Source organism: Podarcis muralis, chromosome 12 (genome assembly GCF_964188315.1).
Source record: "Podarcis muralis chromosome 12, rPodMur119.hap1.1, whole genome shotgun sequence".
Lineage (NCBI taxonomy): Eukaryota > Metazoa > Chordata > Lepidosauria > Squamata > Lacertidae > Podarcis > Podarcis muralis.
In genome coordinates, this window is record NC_135666.1 from 6,691,671 (window position 1) to 6,719,027 (window position 27,357).

General features: G+C 46.9%; 1 protein-coding gene across 1 annotated transcript in view; it reads right to left on the bottom strand.

The window, feature by feature from the left end:
• Positions 1-4,717: 4,717 nt before the first annotated feature.
• Positions 4,718-27,357, bottom strand: part of WNT9A (Wnt family member 9A) — a 59,433-nt gene continuing 36,793 nt past the window's right edge. Inside the window, exons 2-4 of the mRNA XM_028750730.2 lie at positions 21,571-21,830; positions 20,247-20,509; positions 4,718-13,646 (exon numbers count right to left, since the gene is read on the bottom strand). Of these exons, the coding sequence (XP_028606563.1) occupies positions 13,173-13,646; positions 20,247-20,509; positions 21,571-21,830 (997 nt within the window). The 3' untranslated portion in view covers positions 4,718-13,172. The remainder of the gene's footprint in view (positions 13,647-20,246; positions 20,510-21,570; positions 21,831-27,357) is intronic.

A 27,357-nucleotide genomic window follows, 5' to 3' on the forward strand; every position in this document is an offset into this window, starting at 1 on the left:
AATGACTGTAATAATGTTTCTGCTACTGCACCTGACCTCAATTTCAGGGTATGTCAATGGATTCCATCAACAAACGAACTACAGTGGTGCCTTGCAAGATGAAATTAATCCGTTCCGTGAGTCTCTTCGTCTTGCGGTTTTTTCGTCTTGCGAAGCACGGCTATTAGCGGCTTAGCAGCTTAGCGGGTATTAACGGCTTAGCGGCTTGGCAGCTTAGCGGCTATTAACGGCTTAGCGGCTTTAAGAAAAAGGAAACAAACTCGCAAGAACTTGCAAGACATTTCGTCTTGCGAAGCAAGCCCATAGGGAAATTCGTCTTGCAGAACGACTCAAAAAACGGAAAACCCTTTCGTCTAGCGAGTTTTTCGTCTTGCGAGGCATTCGTCTTGCGGGGCACCACTGTATAAATGAACATATGATATTGCGTATGTGTAGCGCTTTTTTTTCTGGGGGGACGCATACCCCTAACCATTTGGTGCACCTAAATTTGGCCTCATTGAGGGGCAGTGTTTCAATATGAGTAAGAAAATGAGAGTACCCCTTAATATTTTTAAGGGGGGGGAAGCACTGCGTATGTGTACAAACTTCCAGCTGCTTTTTAAATGAAAAACCCCAGCCATTCCAATGCTACGTTCAGTAAAGATACGGGAAAGATTACGGCAGGCATAGGCAAACTCCAGCCCTCCAGATGTTTGGAACTACAATTCCCATCTTGCCTAGCTAACAGGACCAGTGGTCAGGGATGATGGGAATTGTAGTCCCAAACATCTGGAGGGCTGGATTTTGCCTATGACTGGATTACAGCCTTCGCCGCAATCACTCTCATCACCCTCCATGATTTGGGGAGGGGGCGCTGTCCAAAGTGGGGACCTTTTCATACTCGTGAAGATGCATTTTAGAAGGTGTGAGTTTCTAAAAGACACAGGGAGCCTCTGCAATTGCAGGAAGCTCCCCATTTCAGCCATTTATTCTCTAGTCTACAGAAAGTCAGGTAACCCAACCACTACTGAGAAGTGAAGGAATGAGAGCATGAGAGCCGTGGTTGTGTCCTGATTAGTGTTGGACTAGGAGGAGGACTAGGACCTAGGAGGAAGGGACGCGGGTGGCGCTGTGGGTAAAACCTCAGTGCCTAGGACTTGCCGATCGTATGGTCGGTGGTTCGAATCCCCGCGGTGGGGTGAGCTCCCGTCTTTCGGTCCCAGCTCCTGCCCACCTAGCAGTTCGAAAACAGCCCTAAGTGCAAGTAGATAAATAGGTACCGCTTTATAGCGGGAAGGTAAACAGCGTTTCCGTGTGCTGCGCTGGTGCTGGCTTGCCAGAGCAGCTTCATCACGCTGGCCACGTGACCCGGAAGTGTCTCCGGACAGCGCTGGCTCCCGGCCTCTTAAGTGAGATGAGCGCACAACCCTAGAGTCGGACACGACTGGCCCGTACAGGCAGGGGTACCTTTACCTAGGACATAGGAGACCAGTGTTCAAGTATACAGACATGGGGTAGGAAACATAGGAAGCTGCCTCCTACTGAGCCAGACCATTGGGTCATTTGGCTCAGTGTTTCTCTACACTGACTGGCAGTAGCTCTCCAGGATACCACGCGGCGAGTCTTTCCTAAGCTCACTGAGTGACATTGGGGCAGCCACTGCCTCTCAGCCCAACCCACCTCAAAGGGTTGTTGGGGTAGTGATTAAATGAGAAGAACCTAGAACTCCTTGGAGAACTCCCATCACCCCTGACTACTGGTCCTTCTAGCTAGGGATGATGGGCGTTGTGGTCCAACATCATCTAGGGACCCAAGGTTGAGAAAGGTTGCTCTAGGGCCAATCCACAGCCAACCAATGTATGAGGCCTGTGGAAGATGCTCAACCATCTCAATGGTTGCACCAGGGCTGCGGAACTCCTCCAGGTATTACGGGACTACAACTCCCATCATCCCTGAACATTGTTGGCGGGGGTTGATGGGAGATGTAGTCCAAAGCATCTAGCTTAAGGCAGGCCATAGGCATTCTACACGGCCCTCTAGATCAGGGATGGGGAAGCTGCTGTCCTCCAGATGTTTCTCCACTGCAGTGTCCATCTTCTCTGACGTGCTGGTTAAGGTTGATGGGAGTTGGAGTCAGCCAGAGGTTTCCCCATCACTGCTCTAAGGCGGTAGCCAGCTACACAGACCAACCACCATGAGGAACTGAAATTCATTAAAGGGTTGAGTGATCCTGTTCCCAGCCTGCACTGGAAAGACTTTTGTTTTGTTTTAAACAAGCACATTTGTGGTTTGTGAAATAAATAGGGTGTTTTAACATCTCGGCAGTATGAGGCCCATATGGCAAAAGCCACATTAAGGGAGAGATGGGTGTTGTGCGTCTGTCGTCTTAGTCAAAGAGCCAAAGTAAACAAAGGCATCGCAATATCAGCCTGTATAAAGGCAAGACAGCAAATGACAGAAGGAGGTCTGGATTAAGGCTTAGGGTAAGTACACTGCAGCAACGAAGCCTCGATTTAGGGTCAAAATGGCTCTCACTTTCAATGCATAAATGGATATTTGACCCAACTCAGTCTCATTATGCATTTCTGAGAGCAGGTAGTGTCTGCCTTATATGTGGAACCCATTTTCCATTGGAGCTCAATGTCCAGCCGTTCAAAGTCAACAACCCTGAAGAGATATAGATAAGGGAATAAATTCCATCAGCTAAATGGAACTTTGAAGTGAGCAAAGAATCTACAAATGTACTGAGTCCAGTTCTGGGCATCACAGTTTAAGGAGGATATCGAAAGACTGGAACACACACAGGATGAGGAGGACCAGGATGGTGAAGGGTCTGGAAACCCAGCCTTAGGAGGAACCATTGGAGGAGTTGGGTATGTTTAGCCTGGAAAAGAGGAGACCGAGAGGTGCTATGACAGGCATCTTCTGATATCCGAAGGGGGGGGGGTCACACGGAAGATGGAGCAAGCTTGTTTTCTGCTGCTCCACAGGGAAGGACTCAACCCAATTGATTCAAAGAATGGAGGTTCGGACTAAACATCTGAAAGAACATTCTGACAGTAGAAGCTGATGGACTATGGAAGAGTCTACCTAAGAAGGTTGTATCTCCTCCTATGGAGGTTTTAAAAAAGAGCTTGCATGGACCATCTGTCAGGGATTCCTGCATTGCAGAGGGATACACTAGAAAGGACCCTCTAGGACCCTTCTAACCCTACAATTCTATGATTCTAAGGACATAAGTGGAACCTGGCAGTTGGATCAGGCCAATGGCCCATCTAATCCAGCATCCTGTTATCACAGTAGCCAACCAGATACCTATGGGAAGCCTGCAAGCAGGGCATGAGTGCAACAGTGCTCCCCACTTGAGTTTGACTCTGGGGTTGCGGCGCTCATCTCACTTTATTGGCCAAGGGAGCCGGCGTACAGCTTCCGGGTCATGTGGCCAGCAGGACTAAGCCGCTTCTGGCGAACCAGAGCAGCGCACGGAAACGCTGTTTACCTTCCCGACGGAGCGGTACCTATTTATCTACTTGCACTTTGACGTGCTTTCGAACTGCTAGGTTGGCAGGAGCAGGGACCGAGCTGTATTCAGAGGCAAAACATGGCCTTTTCCTCCATATATTCATCTATTCTGCCTTTCTAAGACACCAGAGTTGGTGGTTATCACTACCTGCCATAGGAGCAAATACTTTAAAAAATAATAATGAAGTTTTTATCTCTACAAAATAAAAGAAAGAAAGGTTTAAACATGTGTACATGTTAGTAACACAAAGCATCCCCCTACCTCACCCCCCCACCATTGCTTCGAAATAACTTGAAATGTGAGTTAAAATTTTACTTCCTTCCATCGTTGCTTGACCTTAATTCTATAACTTATCTTTACAGTTGTGTTGTTATATTGTATTTGACAAACATTCTGATTTTACTTGCATTTGTTACCTTTTCCCCTTACAAACCTTGACATATCAATATTTCTGTTTTTTCATATATTCATTCACGCAACTCCATTCTTTTATTAAATTTTGATTTGTTTGACCTCCGATAGCTGTCGTCATTTTGGCCAATTCAACAAATTCAGTAAGTTTGATTTGCCAATCTATTATTGTGGGTATTTTGTCTCCCTTCCAGTTCTTTGCTATAAGAACTCTTGCGGCAGCAGATGCGTATAAGAATATCCTTTTCTTATTTATGGGGATGTCATTTGTTATTAATCCCAGAAATTACGCATCTGGTTTCTTGTTGAACGATTTTTAAAAAAAATCTTTATTATCTCTTCATGAACTTTATTCCAAATTCCATAGCATAATCATGGACTGTGTGATTGCACTCCACAAGTAGTTTAGCTGAATTGGCTATAGAAAGCTTCTAACCCATGTTATCTGGATTGTACTGTACACCAACCTTCTATTACTGGGCGGTGAGGGGAACCTTGTAGTTCAGTTGTTGCTGAACTACAACTCCCATCACCCTTTGCCATTGGCTATGCTTGCTGGGGCTGTTGGGAGTTGTAGTTCAGAAGGCCAAAGGTTCCTCACAACTCCTCTATGGGTAAGAGTTGGACACAACATCATACTACATAGACAGTTGCTCTACCGGTGGAAAGCACTCTGTTTTTGGAGACTTCTAGAAGTCTTGGAAGACCCATGGGACCCACACTCCCTCCCCCACAGGGCAGTAGTATATGAGTAATCTATTGCCATCATTCCACCTCAGCAAGATATCAAGACAGGCTCCATGATATAATTTAAAATACATTTATTGTTTCATTTGTTCTCATTTGTTATACAAAGATGTTAAATAATTTAAATACATTCTCCACAGTCACTCAAGAATCAGATTTATACCTAAACAAAGCTGTACATATGAGGTAGAGAAAAATAATTTAGGCTCCCATAAGACATTAACCACCCCAAACCCACCCCCTGGAAAATACAATAATACATACTACAAATCCTTCATATGTCAGAATTTGCTCCTCACAACCCTTCCCAAAAGGAACTCAGTTTGCACAACAAGTCCCCGTTCATGCTTCCTAGATGGAAAATGGAATCAGAGACCATTAATGAGCTAAACAATACTTTTTTGACTAAAAATCGATACACCCAAAACAGAAACGGAGGATGCTGATCCAATTTCAGATGGCAATTTTAAAACTTAATCATTAATACCCAAAGGCTGGTTTTGTTTGTTTGTTTCATATTCAGGGAGATCACCTCTCCGTGTCTTTCTCCAAACCAATAAATAGAGGCTGAAACTATGAACCTTTAAATTTAAGAAAAGTTCTGCTGAACACATCTCCTCCAGAGTTCTCCACCTCCCCTCTTGCATTGGCTTAGGTAAACAAGAAGCTCTCTTACGCAGACTCAAACCTTTGGTCCATCTAGTACAGTACTGTCTACACGGACTGGCAACAGCTCTAGAGCATTTCAGGCAGAGATCTTTCCCAAACCTACCCTGAGATGCCAGAAATTGAACCTGGAGGCTTATGCATGCAAAGCAGACACTCTACCAAAGAGCTACAGCCTTTTCGACATCATGTTAAGACTCCCCACCCCTACAGTCTCCACTCCAAATTGTGAAAGAGATCCTAACAATTTCTGGCAGGGAGAGAAAACCAGTTGACATGGGGGTGCCATTTTGGCTGTACTTTTAGCTTCAAAAGAGAAGCATTGTACTTCCCCCTTTCCTCACATGTCCAAGCTTGGAAGTAAGACCCTAACAGGGCCTCTGTTTATAAACTTTTTATTACGGCATCTGACATCAACTTATCATATCTCAAGGACAACCACATGGCTGCCTTTACTATCCGATAGGACGTTGACAACTTTCTATGCACACCACTGACTCTTCCACCTTCGGCCTAGCCTTCCCCAAGTTGGTGACCTCTAGATGTTGACCTACAGCTCCCATCATACCTAACAATGGGCAAAGCTTGCAAAGGTTGATGGGAACTGGAGCCTCAATACCACCTAGAGGTCCGCAAGTCAAGGGCTGCCTCAGGCAGTCTTAGAAGACAGAACCTGGTGTGGCGTTTTGTGGGTTTGAATGTAACACCGGAAAACCTACCACAAAAGGTGTCTCAGTTACATCAGGTTGGGAAAAGTAGTTTTGTAACTATATTATTGAATAGTAATTTATATAAATAATGGATGCACCCGACTAGAGGAAGAATGTCAGTAAGACAAGGTTGATTGGGCAAGGAGAACCAATTTTTTTTTATTATTATTATTATTATTATTATTATTATTATTATTATTATTATACATTTATTTATAGCCCGCCTTTCCCCCTGATAGGACTCAATGTGGTTTCCATCAAGATTGAGAGAGAGGTATAGGAAATCAATGAGAGGCAAGATGGCCACCGCAGCAGTCCAACTCATGCACAATCCACTGGTGCTGTGCTCAACCAAGTCTGCTTTGTGTGCAGAACATTCCAGGTTCAATTCCTAGCATCTCCAAGAGGAGCTGAGAATGTCCGCCTCATCTGAAACCCTAGAAAGGGGCCGCAAGTTAGGATAGACCATGCTGAGCTAGATGGACCAAGGTTATGACTTGCTATGTTATGACTTGCCTATGTTCCAGCCTTCTCTAGGTTGCCCCTAGCTGGCCCTGGGCTAGCATAGCTGTGGCAGGTTCTTCCCCATTCTCTCCCCTTCATTGACTAGGTTTCATATGGAGTCAGATTTACACTTTGCCTGGAAAAGACTGACAGTCAAAGTGTACTGTCGCTCCATGTTTTACAAAGGAGCCAATTCTTATGATTGTCACAATAGAACCAGTTGCCTTAGATTGAAGCAGCAAAAAGTGTTCTAGGAGACCAGGAAAGTGTCTACCTTAAGGCATAACCAATGTGTTAAAACAACACAAGATCATTTTCATCTTTGGGTCAACGACCTACTTTTGGGCTACAAATAGGAACAGCCCACTGCTAGGTCATGGAACAAAAAACCCATTAAGAGCAGATATTTCTTGGACCCAGTGGGAATTTGGCAGATGATGAAAAACCCATCTCCATGAAGACCATGATCATGACCCAGTACAATTCAATAGGGGAGCAACAGTCTCAGCATGCCCATTTAAGTCAATTGGTGACTGCATGGACGGTCACAGGTTCTTTGCAACTTCAGTAGGTTCAACAAAACACATCCTCCTGGGTTTGTTTCATTTTGTCTGGCAAAAAAACACCCTAACGCTGACTCTCCTGGCTTTCCACAAAACTGCCATAAATATGCAGAAGGCAGATGGTCACAAGGGCACTTGCTACAAGGCACCGTGGCTGAGCAAAACATCCTCTGCAGTGTGCACCCATATTGCATATATATTACTACAAAATATCATTGTGTGTATATTAGGAACATTTGCTAAACATGTTAACTTATGAAACAGCCGCAAGAGATTAAGCAACAAAGAGAAGCAAAATGGAAGGTGTAGAATACAAGGGATCTGCTGGCCCTCAGCTACTAGAGGACACTTTCATTAAAATTTAATGGAATTTAAGACCTCTCTTCACCCACCTGGTACCCTCCAGATGTTGTTGGGCTGCAACGCCCAGTTGTGGCTGATGTGAGCTACAGTCTAACAACACCAAGAGGTGGGTGAAGGTTGGATTGAGGGCTCTCTCTCCCTCGTTCTGTTCCATAGGGAGCATCTAAAGAACCAACACGGCTAGCTAGTTACGCAGAACCCGGCGGGCTTTCGACTTGCTGTTCCACAAACAACAGAAACTCCCTCGCCCATCTCCATGACACAAAAAGGTTTTTTCAGAAGAGTCGAGAGCAGTTCTGAGATCCAGCTCGGGGGTTAAACTCGAAATCAAAAGTCTCACTGGACACAAGCCAGCCTTTGGAAGCTTCTCCAAAGGGTAGCATTTTGGATCCTGGTCAATTGTCTCTCCACCAACAATGATAGCAGGGGGAGCCAACATATTGTCCTCATATTGTGTAGAGACTCATAACCCTCGCCACGCTCAGTCTGCATGGGCCAATGGTCAGGGCTGGAGGGCAGTCTGAATCCTAGATAGTATGTAAGACACCATGTTAGTTTCCCAGGATTTAAGGCAAGGAAAGCACTGCACACTAGCATCAACCTTACTGGGGAGGACAACTTGTAATATGGCCTTGGGTTGATGAAAGCCCCATAAAAGCTAGCCCAATCTCAAAAGGGGAATAATAATAATAATAATAATAATAATAATAATAATAATAATAATGTGTATTACACCTGCCTATACAATTCAATGCATGTGCCTCAATACTATTTATATATATATATATATATATATTTAAAAAAACCACAGGAGAATAAACCTTACTATTTACAATATATATATATCTATATAACATGAAAGCAATAATATTTGCATTAACATAAATACAATTTTAAATACTTACAGAAACACCCGGGCTTCAGTGCGCGAATTATTATACAAAGAGGAGTTTCTCCCACTCAGTAGTTCACTCACTCCTTTGCCTCTCAGCTCAAATGCCACAATCCTACACACGCTTACTCAGGAGGAAGTCCTATAGAATTCAGCGGGACCAACTTCTGAGCAAAGGTGGGTGGGAAAAGACTGCAAGAGATGCTCTGCTTCTCCTTTCTTTGCACAGCTGCACATAAGACCATGTTCACACATCAGGGTAAGCCATGGTTTACTGTGCATAAGCCAATTATGTTCATTTTGCACCTCCATGCAAGAGTTGGGGAATAACAAACCATGGTCGTTGGCTTGCATTCATTCAAACCAAGGAATAGGATTTATTTTGCTCCCCAAGCAAACCATGATCTGTAGCCAATTATGGTTTGTTTGAGATACACCACAGTCTCTGGTTTAGACATAACACTAGGCAAGGAGTCATGACCCTTTACCTCTGTACGCAAGAATAGGTGTGTTCATGCAAAATCGCTGACTGGTTTACTGTGATGTGTGATCTGGGACAAGGTTTCAACAAGGCAAGCATGTACAAAAAAAATGGGGGCCACATTCCCAGAATGTACACCTGCAATTTCACTACTCTGCCTATCTGAAGTCCTAAAAAGTTGGCCTTTTACTATTGCAATGCTCTCAGTTCAGAAGGTTGACACATTTTCACCCACAAGGGAAATCCATCCAGGATTTGGGGCCTAAGACATTTTGGTGTTGGAGGCAGAAAATGCAGAATCCCTCCTTCCCCTTTACTGGGGGTAAAATTACTAATCTGAAGCTGCAATCTCAATAGGGTTTACTGAGTAGTAACAATTCACAGGACTGTCTTTAATGGTACACTCAAATTTGCCACACAGTTGGAGGTTGATCCACTTTGAGATGCAATATAATTTAGGGCTGTGATCCTATGCAGATTTCTACAGGAAGTCCTAAGTGAGCCCAGAGATTTGCTCCTTTTTAAATTGCACAGGACCAGTGATGGTTTCCCCCACGTTTTGAGAACGTTTTTGCAATAGAATGCGGGCATTTTGCGGGTTCCCCCAACTCCAGTTCAAACTGGCATATCAATATTTGCAGCAAAGCTGGGTTCCTACAGTCAGCTACAGCGCCATCCTACCCATACGGGCAAGATGTCAAAGAAAGAAAAAGCCCATTCACACTTTTTGTTTTCCGGTGAACACAACATTTAGCCAGATCTCCATGGCAAAATACCACAGTGGCATCCATTACAAGGGTTTGATTCCTTACAGCCAGGTTTATCACCAGCGGCAATCCATTGCGTGAAACTAGCTCAGTATTGTCTGCCAAGTATCAGACTGGAACTTTTTCCAGCCTGACCTGGAGATATTGAGGATGGAACCTGGGATCTTGTGCAGGCAAAGCAATTGCTCTGTCACTGAGCTACCGCCATTCAGACTATCGCCTAGCCAATAGCACTGAAGTTGGGGCTACCCCTTCTTCCACTTAACTTAAAGCCAATTCATTGCACGCTGGTCTCAATCAGGATGGTTTCACAAGAGAGGAACCCCAGCAAAAGCAAGAAACTGGTGTGTGTGTGTGTGTGTGTGTGTGTGTGTGTGTGTGTGTGTGTGAAAGGATGTCTGCCTTTCGTCAGCCAATCTGGGCAAAGATCCAGAAAGCAAGGTCATTTACAGCTGATAAGGGGGACAGGCCCAGAGAGCACAAGGCTACCCCAATCATGGGGGCTGCACAGGGCAACAGGCAAAGTTGTTGGCTCGGAAATGGGGGGGGGGGAGAAATCCCCTCGCTTCCTCTTCAACACAGATCTTTGGGGTCACAGTGTCTTTGGCAAAAGGTTTCCCAGATTATACACTCATTCTTGCCAATTGCAAGCTGGGAAACACTCCCTAGGGAGAAAAATATAAATGGTGGCCCTCCCCACCTCAACACACTCAAACAGGTTTCACCTGGGGCAGCAAAATAGCTCAGTCTGGCCCTGTCCCAGCTCAGAATGGAGCTCAACTGTAAGAGTTAAGGTACCATAGCGAGATCAGGCATGAATGAGTCAATATCTATAGCCCAGGCATAGGCAATCTCGGCCCTCCAGATGTTTTGGGACTACAATTCCCACCATCCCTGACCACTGGTCCTGTTGGCTAGGGATGATGGGAGTTGTAGTCCCAAAAACATCTGGAGGGCCGAGTTTGCCTATGCCTGCTCTACCTCATATCAAATTCTTAAGAATCAATCCCTAAATCTGTTTAGTTCTATCCCATTTTTGCATCTGGAAATACATTTATTTTTTTTCAATTTGGAGACAGGCAAGATCCAAAGGAAAATTATGTTCCAAGTCGCACATCAAACCCAGGGGGTGTAAATTCAGGTCAGTTTGCTGAAAAAATGTGGACTGGCCTAAACTTTCCTCCCTGACTATTTGCGATCCGTTCTTCCAGTGAGCAAGGACTGAGCTGAGTGGTCCAGATCCCACACACAAGAAGAAAATCTGGAGAATGTGGCATGCGGCATGCATCTTAAATTTTGTCAAAGAAGTAATGATTTGGATAAAGTTATGTGGGCGTGCAAAACAAGGTGGGGAGGAGAGCTCAAGCATGCTCAAGAGAGGACTGGACATAATACCACATTGAAACCATAAGAAGGTACTTCTGAAAGGCTTAATAAATAAATGTTCCATATTTATATTTAGGCGCGCATATATATATATATATATATTTATATATATCCACATTGAATAATAGGTTTCTATTCAGCCTTTTCTTAAACCAATTTGCACAGAACTACAGGACTGGTCCATCTGGTGTGACACCCAAGGACAGAGTTCAGATTGAGGAGTCTGTTGCATGGAGAGCCACCAGGGCAGAGAGGGAGGGGAATATGTGTCTCTGAGGTTCAACATCTGTTGCAACCGGTCTCATCTGGCCTTCCAAAAGATGGACAAGAAGTACCGTCTTCCAATTTTGCAGAATCCTGGACCAGCAAAAGCAGGCCTCGCCTCTTGACCACCCTCAATCAGTTTTCCAATCTGACAGTATACAAAGCCAGTCAAATCCATCCCCTCCCAGTAGATGCACAATAATATAGCTTAGATACGAGGCGAGTGGCTACTATTTTTTATTATTTTAGAGAAGCGGCAGTAAAGGGGGGGGGGGAAGATAGAGAGGGCATCCTTCGAAGATTGGACAGCCCCAGGCACACAAACGGAAACCATGCAGAAGGTTCTTTTTCTTATCCAGCTCCCCACTGAAAACCAGGTCAACAGGTTTTTTAAAAAAAAAAGTTTAAAAAAATGCTACTACTGGAGAATCAGAAATGCTGATCACTGCCTACAGTGGGCACTTTGCCAAGAAGTTAGCTAGCCGCTTCTGATCCAAGTAGTATTGTTGAAGGAGGAAAATCGTCGCAGCCAAGTCATCAGATCTGTAACGTTCCAATTCTTAAAAAAGCAATGGAAGAATCACAAGTAGCCCAGACCACCCTTTGGTTTTGGTCACTGCTGTTGGTTCTTCTCTGGCTTCCCTTCCCCTCTTGATGGTCGCCAGTCAGTCACTCAGAACCCAGTATTTGCACTGCTGTTGTACTTGATTTCTAGCACACATGATGCCTCAATCTAGCGGCTCAAGGAGGGAAATGTTACAAAGATCTTTACAGAGATCTGTGCCGGTATAAACCACTATCGCTGTTGAGTGTAACTGGAATGAGATCCGAAGAGATGTAGAGGAAGTTGGGTTGTGCGATCCGGTCAAGAACGGCTTACGAGGAAAAGTCAAAGCAGCATTGCAGCCTATAAGGCAACAGGGTTTCTCCATAAAACCAGGAAGGCAACTTGCCAAAACAGAAGTTAGGATTTCAGTACATACTGGAATTTAAGGCACCATCCACAGGGTGAGTTTTGGAGCAATAAGAGGTACAAAATAAAAATAAGAACAATAAGGAGTTATAGAGTGCTGGTGTGTCCCTGGGAAGGTTTAAGAAGGCCTCTAGTGGTTTTCATCATTTACAAAAGTAGATCGTGAAGGTGACAAGAAGTCAGAGGGGGATTGAAGTGGGGCAATGCAATGGGACGTCTTGACATCTGGAAGGAAATCTCAAAATGTCTGCTTCAAAGTTGAGGTGGTCAAACCAAACCCTCCACGTTGAGGAACCACAACCGCCTTCCATCAAGCAGGCCACATTGAAACATCCTATTTTAGGAGATCCCAGTATGTAACTTTTTAAACTTTGACTCTCCTCCTTTAAAGAGGTGCTAAAGTCCGACATCACCACCCCTTCCCCTTGATACACTTTTGGTATCGAATTCTTCATAAAACGGGGTGGTGCTTTTTCCCGTTCCTCACCATGGATCTCAAGGCAGTCATGGAACAAATAGGACAATCCAGATTACAGGCCAGAAGGTTCTCTACCCAAAAGAGAATGCCTGATTTAGCCAAGGTTTTGTGAAGGGCAGTGACAAGGGAAAACCTCTAGGAATCCCATCTCAGTCACCACAAATTATTTTGCTGCATTTTTCGCAACAGCACACAATTGATATGGACTCCATGCAATAGGCACTTGGACCTCCCGAAGCATCAGCTGGGTTTGCAGAGAAGGGGGCAGAAGGTCGAGGAAACAAGAAGGCAAGAGTTGGGGGGGTCACCTGTACCCTACAAAGTGCTTACACCATCTCGGCATCGCTTCTCAAGTCAACCGTGAAAAACACCCTTTCAAACCCTGTTTCACCTCCCTGGGTGGGCCCTCTCCCGTCATCAGCAAAGGCAATCCGCTGGTGTGCAAGACCCCTCTCGTGCGCCACATCAGTCCTTGCACGTGTAGACCTCCTCCCTCTGCGTACACTGCTTGCACTCCACGTAGCAGCACCAGCGGACCTGGCACTGGCAGGGCCTGGTCACCACGCGGCTCTGGGTGTTGTGCCCCCGGCCGCAGCAGATGCTCTCACAGTTCTTGTCCTTGTAACACTTCCTGCCCGAGGTGCCGGGCGAATAGCGGCTCACCAGGCAGAAGCTGGGCGAGTCATCAATGTAGACGAGGTCCGTAGTCCGTGGGATTTGGTCGCCGTGGCCCTGGATGGACTTCTTGGGCGGGGAGATGTCCCCCTCGCCCGTGGCCTCGTTGGTCGTGCTGCCCACTTTGAGGGCCATCTCGTACCTCTGCTTCAGCTGCTTGCCAATCTCGTGGAAGGGGGAGAGCTGCCGCCAGCACGTCCGGACGGTGCAGGATCCAGAGACGCCGTGGCACTTGCAGGTGGTCTCGACGCCAGCTTTGATGACCTGCAGGTAAGGAACTGAGCGTTAATGACGGGCAAGGCAAGCGAGCCGGCAGCAAAATGGTGCTGTGGGGAGTGACTGAGTTCAGGCTTCCAGGCAAATGAACTGTGCCCTCTTTCCTTTTAAAAAAGAATGTTTCTAAAAGCTACAAAGACAAGCGTTCTCTGTTAACATTGACAAGAGGTTCCCAGAACTCTACACATGAGAAGAGAAACATAGCCTTGGCTAGATCACGCCAATGAGCCATTACGTCTAGCATCTCACAGTCACCAACAGGGCCAGATTTAGGTTGGATGAGGCCCTAAACCAGGGATCAGCAAACTTTTTCATCAGGGGGGGTCGGTCCACTGTCCCTCAGACCTTGTGGGGGGCCAGACTAGATTGGGGGGGGGGGATGAATGAGTTCCTATGCCCCAAAATAACCCAGAGATGCATTTTAAATAAAAGCACACATTCTAATGAAAAAACATGCTGATTCCCAGGCCATCCGCAGGCCGGATTTAGAAGGCAATTGGGCGAGATCCAGCCCCTGGGCCTTAGTTTGCCTACCTATGACCTAAGCTATTGAAGGTAATGGGGCCCTTTATATGTCCAGCTGTCCTTGTCAACAACAAATTGTCGCAGTTTTTTGTGTTGAATATATGCTATATGGTAATTTATGGACCTAATAGGTTGTTGTTGTTTAGTCGTGTCCGGCTCTTCGTGACCCCATGGACCAGAGCACGCCAGGCACTCCCTAAAGCCATTTGCACATGCAGAATGTAGGCACCCTATATACAGAAATGAACAAAGCAGTGGTATTTTAGGGAGCAGGCTAGCAGGCGGGGCCCATGACTTACATCATAGGAGCCTACACAACACAAAACACTGTTGCTGCATGTAGGTTTTATTTTATTTGTTTTTTTATCTTGTATTTTGGAAGTTTACATCCAGTTTTTTTCCCTTTAAATTTTTTTGGGGCCCCCAAGAGAGTGGGGCCCTAAGCTATAGCTTGTTCAGCTTATACGTAAATCCGCACTGGTCACCAACCAGATGTCTCTGGGGAACTCAAAAGGAGGGCCTGAAACGTTATCCCGCTCCTCAATATCTTGACTATTCATTTAACTGGTATAATTCATACGATTCCCATTCTCTTAGAATACTTGCTCCTCTTTTGTAAGACATCAGTATTTTTGTGGGAGAACCCACAAATTCAAATTCAAAGACAGTTCAACTAATTCATAGAGGAGAGGGCTGTCAGAGGCTCTGCCTCCATTGTCAGAGGCAGCAATGCTTTTGAGTACCAGCTGATGGAAACCGCAGGAGGGCAGATCTTGTGTTCGAATCCTGCTTGTGGGTTTCCCATAAGGGGCATCTGGAAGCTGGACTAGATGGGCCATTGGCCTGATACCAGAAGGCTCTCCTCCTCCTCCTCCTCTTCTGATGAAGCCAGCAAGACTGGGAAGGGCAAACATGGATATTATCCTGCCCAGGGTAACAGCCTCCCCTTTCATGGTGCCCCTCAGATTTGTAAGACACGCTTGAACAGACATACCTCACCGGGGGGGGGGGGGCGGGAGGTGGAGTGGAAGGGAACGAGAAAGAAAGAAAGAAGGGGTCAGCCCTTTGGGGGATTAAGGAACTTAGCAACGCTCCAGAGAGGTAGTCAGAAAGTTATGCTTAATGATACTTTGCTGAGAAACATGGGCAAGAGGCCGGGGGGGGGGGGCGCGGCGGAGAGGCAGATTTAATTAAAACATCACTTAACTCTGGCCCGGTGGAACAAAATCAAGTGTGCTAACACTCTGACTTTTCATTAATGGGACACAAAAGGGAGAATTGCAATCGAGGGGAGGTTGTTTTTTTTCAGGGGAGGGGGGAAGGTACCATATGCAGAAGAGAGGGGGGCATTGCTGGAATTATATAGCCGCTCGTTTTTAATATACATGAAAATCATCTAGCAACCTTGGAACATGGGAGGCCTGGAGGGTGGGAGATAGAGAGAGAGTTCTTTGGTTTCTCACTCCCGCTTCTTTCTCCACTATTCCCATTCCCAAGAATAGTTGAATGAACTGGGATGGATCTGGCAGGAGCCAGGGGGGATGCTTTCATTTTCTTTTTTTTAAATAAGCTGCAGAATTCTTAGGCTTGTTTTTTTGTTTGTTTTTCCACCTCACCAAGAAAGAGAAAGAAGGAGCTTGGGCCAACTCCTTCTGGCTAATTACCTCAACCCCCGTGCCAGACAAGCTGGCCTTGTCACCGGCGTTGAGGTCATATCGTAAGCGCTTGAGCGAGGCATGAAATGGGCGCAAGAGGGCGATTCTTGCACTCTTCTGGGGCAAAGAGACACTGCTGAGGTGGGTGTGAAAAGGGGAGGAATGAAATCCTCACCGGGAAGCAAATTTTTAAAGAGGCGGCAAAGGGGTGGGCTGGATGGCAAGCGTGGCATTGGAAGACTTGCGTCACTCAAATTCTCCAGCGCGGGGTCAGGAAAAAGGTTCCCCTTGTCCCCGTAGCAGCAAGCAATCCCGTCTGCCAATAGCTCAAAGGGTCGGGAAGGAGAAACCCGTCTACTGAGCCTCAGGAGAGCCGTTACGATCAGAAGCGCAGCAAGTGCGTGTGTGTAATGGAAAACACAACATTCCAGACCGCTGAGAGACCACCAAGCCGGGGCAATGGAGAAGACACTTTCAGAGGGCCCAACAGACCTGCCTATTTCTAGAGCATATTTCTCAACCGTCACAAAGGATGGGGAAGACCATTTGACGCAGCTCACCTTTAATGGCAAACCTACCAGATCTGCACTCCCCGAAACAATACGAGAACCAAACAAAACACAGCCATGCTTGGAAATGCACACTTCTCCGAATTTTGCAATGCTGCTCTCCAGCCAAGTAACATCCATAGAAATGCATATGTTGGAGGTAAAAAGTGAAAACTTACAAAAAATGCATTCTATTCCAGGAAACAGCTTTGCAAAAGGGTCGTTTTAGGCAACGTTACGTACAATAACAGGTGGTTCTAGGAGAAATTTGCACCCAAAGGCTGGTGAATTTTCAGGACTTAAAAAATAAATGGCATGGTAATGCGGAGAACCAAATTTAAGCTTAGAGAAATTGACATAGACTCCCTAATTATCATCTGGGAGTCATACAGTGGTACCTCTGGTTATGGACTTAATTTGTACTGGAGGTCCGTTCTTAACCTGAAACTGTTCTTAACCTGAAGCACCACTTTAGCTAATGGGGCCTCCTGCTGCCGGCGCACCACCGGAGCACAATTTCTGTTCTCATCCTGAAGCAAAGTTCTTAACCCGAGGTACTATTTCTGGGTTAGCAGAGTCTGTAACCTGAAGCGTATGTAACCCAAGGTACCACTGTAGTTGTGTGTGAAGTTACAGAGCCAGAAAATTCCTCAGTCCCCTCAAGAGACCATGCCCAGGATTCTTTGAACAGGGAAAGTTCTGTTAACAGATAAACATTTGAAGTGGGATGGGGCCTGGCCACTAACTAAGCAGAGCAAGAGGCTAACAGGGCATGGTTCACCAAGCCACCATGGGCTCACAGTATGGCGGCCGCAGGGCTAAGGAAGCAGATTTGGAATGGAGAATTGTGCTGGAATGGCAGCAAAGCCTAGGACAGGTCTTATATCTCCTTTGACTGTTTCTTGCACCCCTAGATTAGAATTTAATCTGCGCATACAACAAGCATCTGTAAATAACCACTGCTCAAATTCAGGGTCGATCTTCGAGGGAAACTTAGAATAAACTCTATTGAGCGCTTGTTATCTGTCTCTCTGGCTAGTCATTGGTTGGGAGCTATGCAGAATACCCAAGGAAAGTCTGGTACAGTGGTGCCTCGCAAGACGAAACTAATCCATTCCGCGAGTCTCTTCGTCTTGCGGTTTTTTCGTCTTGCGAAGCACGGCTATTAGCGGCTTAGTGGCTATTAGCGGCTATTAACGGCTTAGCGGCTTAAAGAAAAAGGAAACAAACTCGCAAGAACTCGCAAGACGTTTCGTCTTGCGAAGCAAGCCCATAGGGAAATTCGTCTTGCGGAACGACTCAGAAAACGGAAAACCCTTTCGTCTAGCGAGTTTTTCGTCTTGCGAGGCATTCGTCTTGCGGGGCACCACTGTAATTTAACCCAGGGATGTCCAGCCCACTTGGAAACATCACTCTGTAAGCTTAAGAGCTACAAACTTGCCTTTTTAATACCAACAAAGAGCCAAAATCCTCAAAGTGTTCTGTACACACTACCACTTCCCCCTCGGCCTGCCATACTCCCACAGAAGTGTGGGGAGACAGGGGTTACTGGTATAGGGTCACCTGGGTTCTACTAGTTTCACAGTTAAGGAGCTAGGTGGGGAGGAACCAGCATGGTATAGGGGTAATAGCATCAAAACTGGTCCTGAGAGACCAGGGTTCAAATCCACATGAAGCCACGAAGCCCACCAAGTGACCTTGAGCTGGTCACTCTTCTCACCTAGCCTACTCTCATATAGGACATGCTCCGCATCCACACAAGTCCTGAGCTTTGAGGCCAGCCTTCCCTGTCTGGACCCCTCAAGGTGCTTTGGCCAACAATTCCCATCCATCCCAGCCAGTGGTCCAGAACATCTGGAGGAGGACACCAAGCCAAGAAAGGCTGTGCCAGGAAGGGGGGAAATAGGACAGAAACCCAATCAATATCCTTGTCAGAAATGCCAGCTTTTCTGTTCTGCAAGAACCGGCAGATTCTAGATCTCCCCTGCTCAGTGTGCATGCACGAAACATTTCCGACAGCTCTCTGTCTCAGAAAAGCTGCACAGACACCCATGCCCACGCCCCAAAGCCGTTCCCATAGCAACACTCCTGCGAATCTTCTCAGGTCTGATTAACACACTGCTCAAACCCAAATCTTATTAGTGTCAGCTTACCGTGATCAGTTCCCCCTCCCCTTTATCCCTCCCAACCCAATGGAGGCTCTCTTTGTTTGCACTGAAACAGAATCTCAGTGACTTCAACCAGCTTATAGCAGCCTTTAAGTTTGGGGTGCAACTGCACTTGTTGGGAAAGCCTAAGTGGCAACAAGGCCTTTCCGATACAGGGCGCCACTTTTTTTGGAGGGTTAGACAGCAGGGCCGGGGTGGAAATAAGGTGAATGATCCGATTCTTGAGTTGTTGGAGTGCGATTCCTTTCATTCTCCCCACTTGAACTGCAACAGATTTCCATAGTACTTGTTCTTTCCCTGCAAGAAGTCCCATTTGGGAACACTACAAAGTTCTCTCCAAAGCAACACCTCAAAGGCAAGGGGAGAATTGGCCTTTGATGCAAAACCTGACCTGCCAACTCTGTCTAGAGCAGCCGTTCTCAACCTGTGGGTCCCCAGATGTTGTTGAACTACAACTCCCATCACCCCTAGCTAGCAAGGCCAGAGCTCAGGGATGATGGGAGTTGTAGTCCAACAACATCTGGGGACCCACAGGTTGAGAACTGCTGGTCTAGAGAGTGGGGAGAGCCACATTGACCAACAAGATACCTGCAAGCAGGACTTGAGCACCTGCGATTCCTAGGAACTGAAATTCAGTAGCATTACTGCTTCTGACCTTGGAAACCATCATGTCTAGAATCCATTGATAGCCTTCTCCTCCATGAATTTGTCCAATCCTCTTTTAATGCTATCCATGTTGGCAGTATCAGGACCACAATAACCCAAGGACTGCTTCTCTCCATAGGAACCTACCCAGACCCTGTGATCATCTTCTGAGGCCCTTCTTCATGTGCCTCCTCCTCAAGAGGTCCAGAGGGTGGCAACACGAGAACAGGGCCTTCTCTCCAGTGGCTCCTCATCTGTGGAATGCTCTCCCCAGGGAAGTTCGCATGGTGCCTTCATTATACACCTTTAGGTGTCAGGCAAGAACCAGGCCTTTGGTTGGTCTGATTGACATACTATGCCCTTTTAAAATGTGGCTCTTTCTTGGGGGAGGGTAGTTGTTTTTATTTTGGTTATATATATTGTAGTTTTTCTGTTTATCTTTCTGCCCTGAGACCTCCAGGTATAGGGCGGTATATAAATCCAATCAATCAAGAAGAAATAACAACGATCAAAGTATTGGAAGACACAAGATCTACCCACCCTGGAAGAATGGCAGATGAAGGTGATGGACTATATGGAACTGGCGGAAATGACCGGCAGAATCCGAGACCAGGGAGAAGTGTCAGTGGAAGAAGATTGGAAGAAATTTAAAGACTATTTACTGCAAAATTAATGAATGTTAGAATGATGTTGGATTGAAGTTAAGTGGTTTTCAGCAGTAATGTTATAAAGATGTGTAAAAATGGATTGTTAACAGGGGATAATCTAAAGTTATAATATATTAAGATTAAAGATTAGGATAAAAATAAAGAGGGAAAGGATTTGCTGAACCACCTAATTGAACTGGATACAAAAAAGGGAGGCGTGAGGAGGTCTGGGGAACAAGCGAATGAAAGATAAGACACAGAAAGATTGAATTGTTTTTAACTGTTTTTACTTTGTATTTTTTCTTTTTCTTTTTTTTTGTAACATTTTGAAAACTTTAATAAAAATCGTTTAAAAAAAAATAAATAACAACGATCGCCTCCATCACTCACACAGCCTCACCTTCATGCCAACCAGGTTGTTGTGGAAGTCCACCCTGGCTCGCAGGTCCTTGTTGGACTTCTTCCCCAGGAACTCCTTGACGAACTTGTTGCTGTACTTGAGGTTGTCGCCGCAGCCACCCCACTGCCAGGCCTCCCGGTTCTCTAGGTCGGGGGCCTCGTCGCAGGTGCATCGCTCCATCCGCCCGGCACTGCAGGCCTTGGCCATGGCATGCGTAAGTCCTGCCGAAGAGATGGCGTAAAGGAAGGCTGTCTCCTTGAAACCTGCAAAGGACAATGGCATCGTTACCCAGAGGATGGCTACAGAGCTACACACACACACACACACACACACACACACACACGTTTGGGTTTACATCTTTTAAAGTCCTCACTGTATATCTCTAAGGAGCGTCCAGTTCTGAGGACCTTCTGGCAGTTCCCTCACTGCAAGAAGTGAAGTTACAGGGAACCAGGCAGAGGGCCTTCTCGGTGGTGGCGCCCGCCCTGTGGAACGCCCTCCCATCAGATGTCAAGGAAATAAACAACAATCTGACTTTTAGAAGACATCTGAAGGCAGCCCTGTTTAGGGAAGTTTTTAATGTTTGATAGCATTTTAAATATTCTGTTGGGAGCCGCCCATAGTGGTTGGGAAGGCCCGGCCACATGGGCGGGGTATAAGTAATAAATTATTATTATTATAATCCTTGTGGCCCACAGAGTGCATACGGAAGCATTAGGACAGTGTTTGCTGAAAATGAAATTCCATAGCTAGAAAAGGCTGACTAACGTAGGTTTTCTAATAAATGAAGGTGAGACGTTTATGCACTGTCTAGCTTCTGTCCCCCTCTAAATGGAAGACAAAGCCAGAATCATGAAAAGAGAGTATTCTCCATGCCGCAACAGGAACCAGCTTTTGCTTAGAGTAGCTTCTCCCAATGTTCCTCAACATGGTGAGTCAGGTGATGTCTCCTCAACCCTTTAATCCACTCGGAGATTAAGGGAGAGGGGAGCTTGTTGCAGCAGGAGAGGGAGACACCAGTCGGACTCATCTCTGCCTCTTGGCCACCTTCTCTCCTGCTTCAGCTTCAGCCTCTGATTCTGGACTTCTCTCTATCACAGACTCTCCCAGCTCACTAAGCCCTGTTGCCTCTGCAGCTTCTGATACCTCCTCCTCCAAGTCTGTTCCCTCTTCTCCCTCTGACCACTCATTGTCATCCCACCACCAACCCCCAAGCTGTGAGAGCCCTGAGAACCAGACAGAGACACCTGGAGGGCCACATCTAGTTCTCAGTCCAGAAGCTCCCCCACTCCCGTTCCACTGCCTCCCTCCTCCAACTGCTCACCTCTCTTCAGAAGGCTGGCCCGATAGCGCCCCTCAAGGGTGCAGTTCCACCGCTCAAAGCGGAACTGGTACTGGCACTCAAGGGCGCTCATGCTGATGGCCTCCATCAGAGTCTCGGCCACACCGGGATCTCGCCGGCACATCCTCCGCTGCTTCTTCTCCAGTTTCAGGCGGTCACAGACTTTGTAATGGGCCTTGACGGCAGCTTCCTCCATTTCTGAAGTCAGAGGGAGGATGGTCAGGGGTTCATTCCCAGTCAACCTTTGGAGAGGAGAAGAAGGCGACCCACGTCAGTGATCTTGAGGCTCAGACACAACACGGCCACAAGCAACGACCTGCCATCATGTATGCCATATCCGTGAATGCCAACGGGTGTGCAATATCACTCCCATTATTTCCAATGTCCAAGGTGTGTGTGCCATTCCTTAAATAGCCTTAACAGCACCATCCATGCATAAAGAGGAAGGCAGCAGCAGGCTTGTGTAAACCCAGGGGTTTGAGTATAAATGAGCCAAACCCTTGGAAAAATGGGTTTTTAAAAACCCAATGAGGACTAAGCATCTTTTAAAAAGGTAAAGGGACCCCTGACCATTAGGCCCAGTCATGGCTGACTCTGGGGTTGCAGAGCTCATCTCACTTTACTGGCCGAGGGAGCCAGCATACAGCTTCCGGGTCATGTGGCCAGCAGGACTAAGCCGCTTCTGGCGAACCAGAGCAGCACACGGAAACACTGTTTAACTTCCCGCCAGAGTGGTACCTATTTATCTACTTGCACTTTGATGTGCAATGGGCCTTGACGGCAGCTTCCTCCATTTCTGAAGTCAGAGGGAGGATGGTCAGGGGTTCATTCCCAGTCAACCTTTGGAGAGGAGAACAAGGTGACCGACGTCAGTGATCTTGAGGCTCAGATACAACACGGCCACAAGCAAACGCAGCAGTCTGATTGGTCCTAGAACAATAGGATTCAGAATGCAGCAGTCTGATTGTTCCTAGAACAATGCAGCAGTATGACTGTTCCGCAGGAGCCACCCAATCCAGCTCCAGATAGAAGTGAATCCACAACCTGATTGGCCTACAGGAGAATCCTGGAATTAGCCAATCACGTGCAGCCCATTGTGTAACTAATGTATATAAAGCAGATACTTTGGGGGAACTTTCATTCCTCCTCACCACTATGAGCTGAATAAAGAGCATGAAATCCACTCTCGACTCTGTATATATTTCACATACGCAAAAAAGCAACCATATTTCAACCATCTATTCCAGCCACAGAGCAGTCCTTTCTGGAGAGCAGCCCGCTAACTCCCCTCCCCAATATCCCAGTACCTGCAGCCCACCCAGATCCTGACACGGCTTAAGGGCCCAACTAATTTTTGGGAAGGAAGCCTTCGAAAACAAACAAACCAACCCACCAGGAACATGGGTCCCTCCCTGTTCCTTCTCCCAGAGCTGCTTCGCAACACATGGCCCGGCTGTTCTCTCACAAAAACGTGCAGCGAAGTGTAGCCAGGACAGTGTTCCCAGTGCCGGGTGACAACATGCTGGATGGGGACCAGGCTGGCACCGGCTGTGGGGGGTGGGGGAAAGAGGTGAACACAGGCAGCAGAAACATCTGTTGGCACTGCGACCAGGATTGCTGGCCAATCACCCGAGGTCCTGGCTCAGGCTCTCCTCTAACCAGGTGTCAGGGAGGGTGGAAGCTGGAGAGTCAGGAAAAGCTGCCGTAAAGTAGTTTGGGTACTTTTCCCCAGCGCTAAAAAGAGGAAACACACACAGAGAGAGTCACTTCTGGTGCCAGAATTAGGGATTGGCTAAAACTGCTGGGAACTAAGGCTGTTGAGCAAGAATCCTGAAGTCATGCCGGATTCTGGTCCTCAAGCGAGGTCTTTGGTTCCATAAAGAGGCTGTGATCCAGCATGTCTACAAAGGAGGTGGGTGGATCCTGCCAAAGACCTGTCTAGCCCCGCATCCTGTTTTCACAGTGGCCGACCAGATACCCCAGTGGGAAGCTGGGCCCAAGCCATAGCTGTCAACTTTTCCCTTTTCTTGCGAGGAATCCTATTCAGAATAAGGGAATTTCCCTTTAAAAAAAGGGAAACGTTGACAGCTGTGGCCCAAGCACAGGAGCCTTCTCCCCTCCCAGGGTTTCAAGCAACTCGTATTCAGAAGCGGAATGTCTCTGACAACAGAGACAGAACATAGCCGTTGTGGCTAGTAGCCATCTAGAGCTTTCTCCTCCAGAGATCTGTCTAATCCTCTTCGAAAGCTATCCAAAGTCGGTGACAGCCCCCTGTGGAAGGGAGCTCCATAGTTTAACTCTGTGCAGCATGAAGAAGCAGTGTCCGGAATCCTCCAACATTCCACTTCAATGAGTGGCACCACTGGAGAATATCCACTTTCTCCTGTTCATGCAGAATTTTAATATGCGGGTGGAGCTGTAGGGATGCAGGTGGCGCTGTGGGTTAAACCACAGAACCTAGGACTTGCCGATCAGAAGGTCGGCGGTTCGAATACCAGCGACGGGGTGAGCTCCCGTTGCTCGGTCCCTGCTCCTGCCAACCTAGCAGTTCGAAAGCACGTCAAAGTGCAAGTAGATAAATAGGTACCACTCCGGCAGAAAGGTAAACGGCGTTTCTGTGCACTGCTCTGGTTCGCCAGAGGCGGCTTAGTCATGCTGGCCACATGGCCCGGAAGCTGTACACCGGCTCCCTCGGCTAGTAAAGCGAGATGACCGCCGCAACCCCAGAGTCGGCCAAGACTGGACCTAATGGTCAGGGGTCCCTTTACCTTTATTATGTCCACCTCCCTGTTAGTAGTCAGTTCTCCAAACCCCCAAAGCATTGCAACCTTTCCACATAGGAAAGGTTTTCCTGTGTTAGGTTAATCTGCGCCTCTTTGATCTCTGGGCTAATTTATTGCAAGTAGTTCTATGCCAGCTATCCTGTGGTGCTTGAAAGGGTTCAAACAACCCCAATAACTCTTCAACACAGCTGAGCCACCATCTGAAACATCAAAATCAAAGATTATTCCCCCTTCAAAAGAGAGACTGAGAGGGAAACACTCTCCATGGTTGCTGTGGACAAAGGTTTTGTATACGTAAGCAGTACGTTTTTGCTATAAGGTAAAGGACCCCTGACCGTTAGGTCCAGTCGTGGCTGACTCTGGGGTTGCGGCGCTCATCTCACTTTACTGGCTGAGGGAGCCGGCGTACAGCTTCCGGGTCATGTGGCCAGCATGACTAAGCCACTTCTGGAGAACCAGAGCAGCACATGGAAATGCCGTTTACCTTCCCGCCGGAAGGTACTTACACTTTGGCGTGCTTTTGAACTGCTATGTTGGCAGGAGCAGGGACCGAGCAACGGGAGCTCACCCCGTGGCGGGGATTCGAACCGCCAACCTTCTGATCGGCAAGTCCTAGGCTCTGTGGTTTAACCCACAGCACCACCCGCGTCCCATAATTTGTTTTTGTTCATTTGTTTTTTGTTTTTGCTATAGAATTTTGATATTTTGTGGGCCAGGTACTTTCCCTTTTTAGAAAGAGTTCACAAGGACAGGAATTACAAACCAGATCCATGCCCAGGGCTTAGGACATTAGCTGGGAGCAGCCTCTGCATGGCACCCATATAATCCCTTAAAACTCTTTCATGCAATTTATGAAAAGGATGGGGGAAAGTGGGGGGGGGGGTCATGTCCGGCCACTGTGTCAAAAGAGACCCAGCTGAGCCCTCCAGCTTTGGCACAAGCTCATCGGAGTCCCCCGCTGGAATGCCGAGAGCGGCAGTGTGTCCTGAACGTGCGTCCGACACGCAGCTTGCTTTGGTGTTCAAGGGGATTCAGCCAGACAGAGGTCAGAGGGATTCATCAGGACAAGAGCTGCTCTATCAAAGGGTCGGGAAACCTTTCCCAGCCCCGGGGCCACCTTCCCTTCCAGGCAATGTTCCAAGGGCCACATGCCAGGTGTGGGAGGGGCCAGAAGCAAAACTGGGAGGAGCAACAAGTGTTAATTTACTTAAATGTGCCTGTAGATCTAGGAAGCAAGAGGCAATATCAGAGTTCAAGGGGACATTATAGACCAGCAAGGGCATCCTGATCAAATTTGCAGATGACACCAAACTGGGAGGGGTGGCTAACACCCCAGAGGACAGGATCACACTTCAAAATGACATTGACAGATTAGAGAACTGGGCCAAAACAAACAAGATGAACTTTAACAGGGAGAAATGTAAAGTATTGCACTTGGGCAAAAAAAATGAGAGGCACAAATACAAGATGGGTGACACCTGGCTTGAGAGCAGTACATGCGAAAAGGATCTAGGAGTCTTGGTTGACCACAAACTTGACATGAGCCAACAGTGTGACGCGGCAGCTAAAAAAGCCAATGCAATTCTGGGCTGCATCAATAGGAGTATAGCATCTAGATCAAGGGAAGTAATAGTGCCACTGTATTCTGCTCTGGTCAGACCTCACCTGGAGTACTGTGTCCAGTTCTGGGCACCACAGTTCAAGAAGGATACTGACAAACTGGAACGTGTCCAGAGGAGGGCAACCAAAGTGGTCAAAGGCCTGGAAACGATGCCTTATGAGGAATGGCTAAGGGAGCTGGGAATGTTTAGCCTGGAGAAGAGGAGGTTATGATAGCCATGTTCAAATATATAAAAGGATGTCATCTAGAGGAGGGAGAAAGGTTGTTTTCTGCTGCTCCAGAGAAGCGGACACGGAGCAATGGATCCAAACTACAAGAAAGAAGATTCCACCTAAACATTAGAAAGAACTTCCTGACAGTAAGAGCTGTTCGACAGTGGAATTTGCTGCCAAGGAGTGTGGTGGAGTCTCCTTCTTTGGAGGTCTTTAAGCAGAGGCTTGACAACCCTATGTCAGGAGTGCTCTGATGGTGTTTCCTGCTTGGCAGGGGGTTGGACTCGATGGCCCTTGTGGTCTCTTCCAACTCTATGATTCTATGAAAACAGTTACTGCAAGATTAGGAGCATCATCCAACTACAGTCTTGGAGTACTGCAGAATTAAGGCAGCCTTCGCCGCGCTGGAGAGGACCGATAGGAATTATAGTCCAAAAAACCTGGAAGGCACCATGCTGGCATAAGCTGGAGTGATGGAATTCAACAATTGTGGCATGCACCTATTTAAGAGGAGGAACCAAATTTGTCACTAGGGGCATCTTTTTTTAATCACAAAGAGATTCTTGGTTGCAGCAATCCAACCGATTTGCATTCCAGCCCTGCCAACAAACTGGAGAGAGAAGACCCAGCTACAGCGAGGGACTTTTTATCCAAAGACGAATCCTGTGTGCGATGCCTCCTGGCTTTGGCCATGTACTCCTGGGAGAGCAACAAGATCTGTTGTCACTCAGAGCTGCTGAAAGCTTACTTGATAAATCACTGAAGATAGGAAGGCTCAAGTCCTCATGCCTAGAGGGAGAGGCCAGGCAAGAAGCATCATTTGCCAACAGAAATATAGGAGGCTGCCTTAGACCACTGGGCCCATCAAGCTCTGCAATGTCTACACGGACTGGCAGCAGTTCACCAGGAATTGCCAGGGCTTAACCTCAGAACTACTGCATGCAAAAAGCGGGTGCTCTACCCGTGAGCTACAGCCTTTGCCCAACAGCAGTGGGGACCTGAAAGGTTGGGAGGGGGAAAGAGAATAAGACTAGCAATAGCTCATAGGCACAATGGCTATCTTCTACCTCCATTTTCAGAGGCTGCATAATAATAATAATAATAATAATAATAATAATAATAATAATAATAATAATAATAATAAATTTTATAT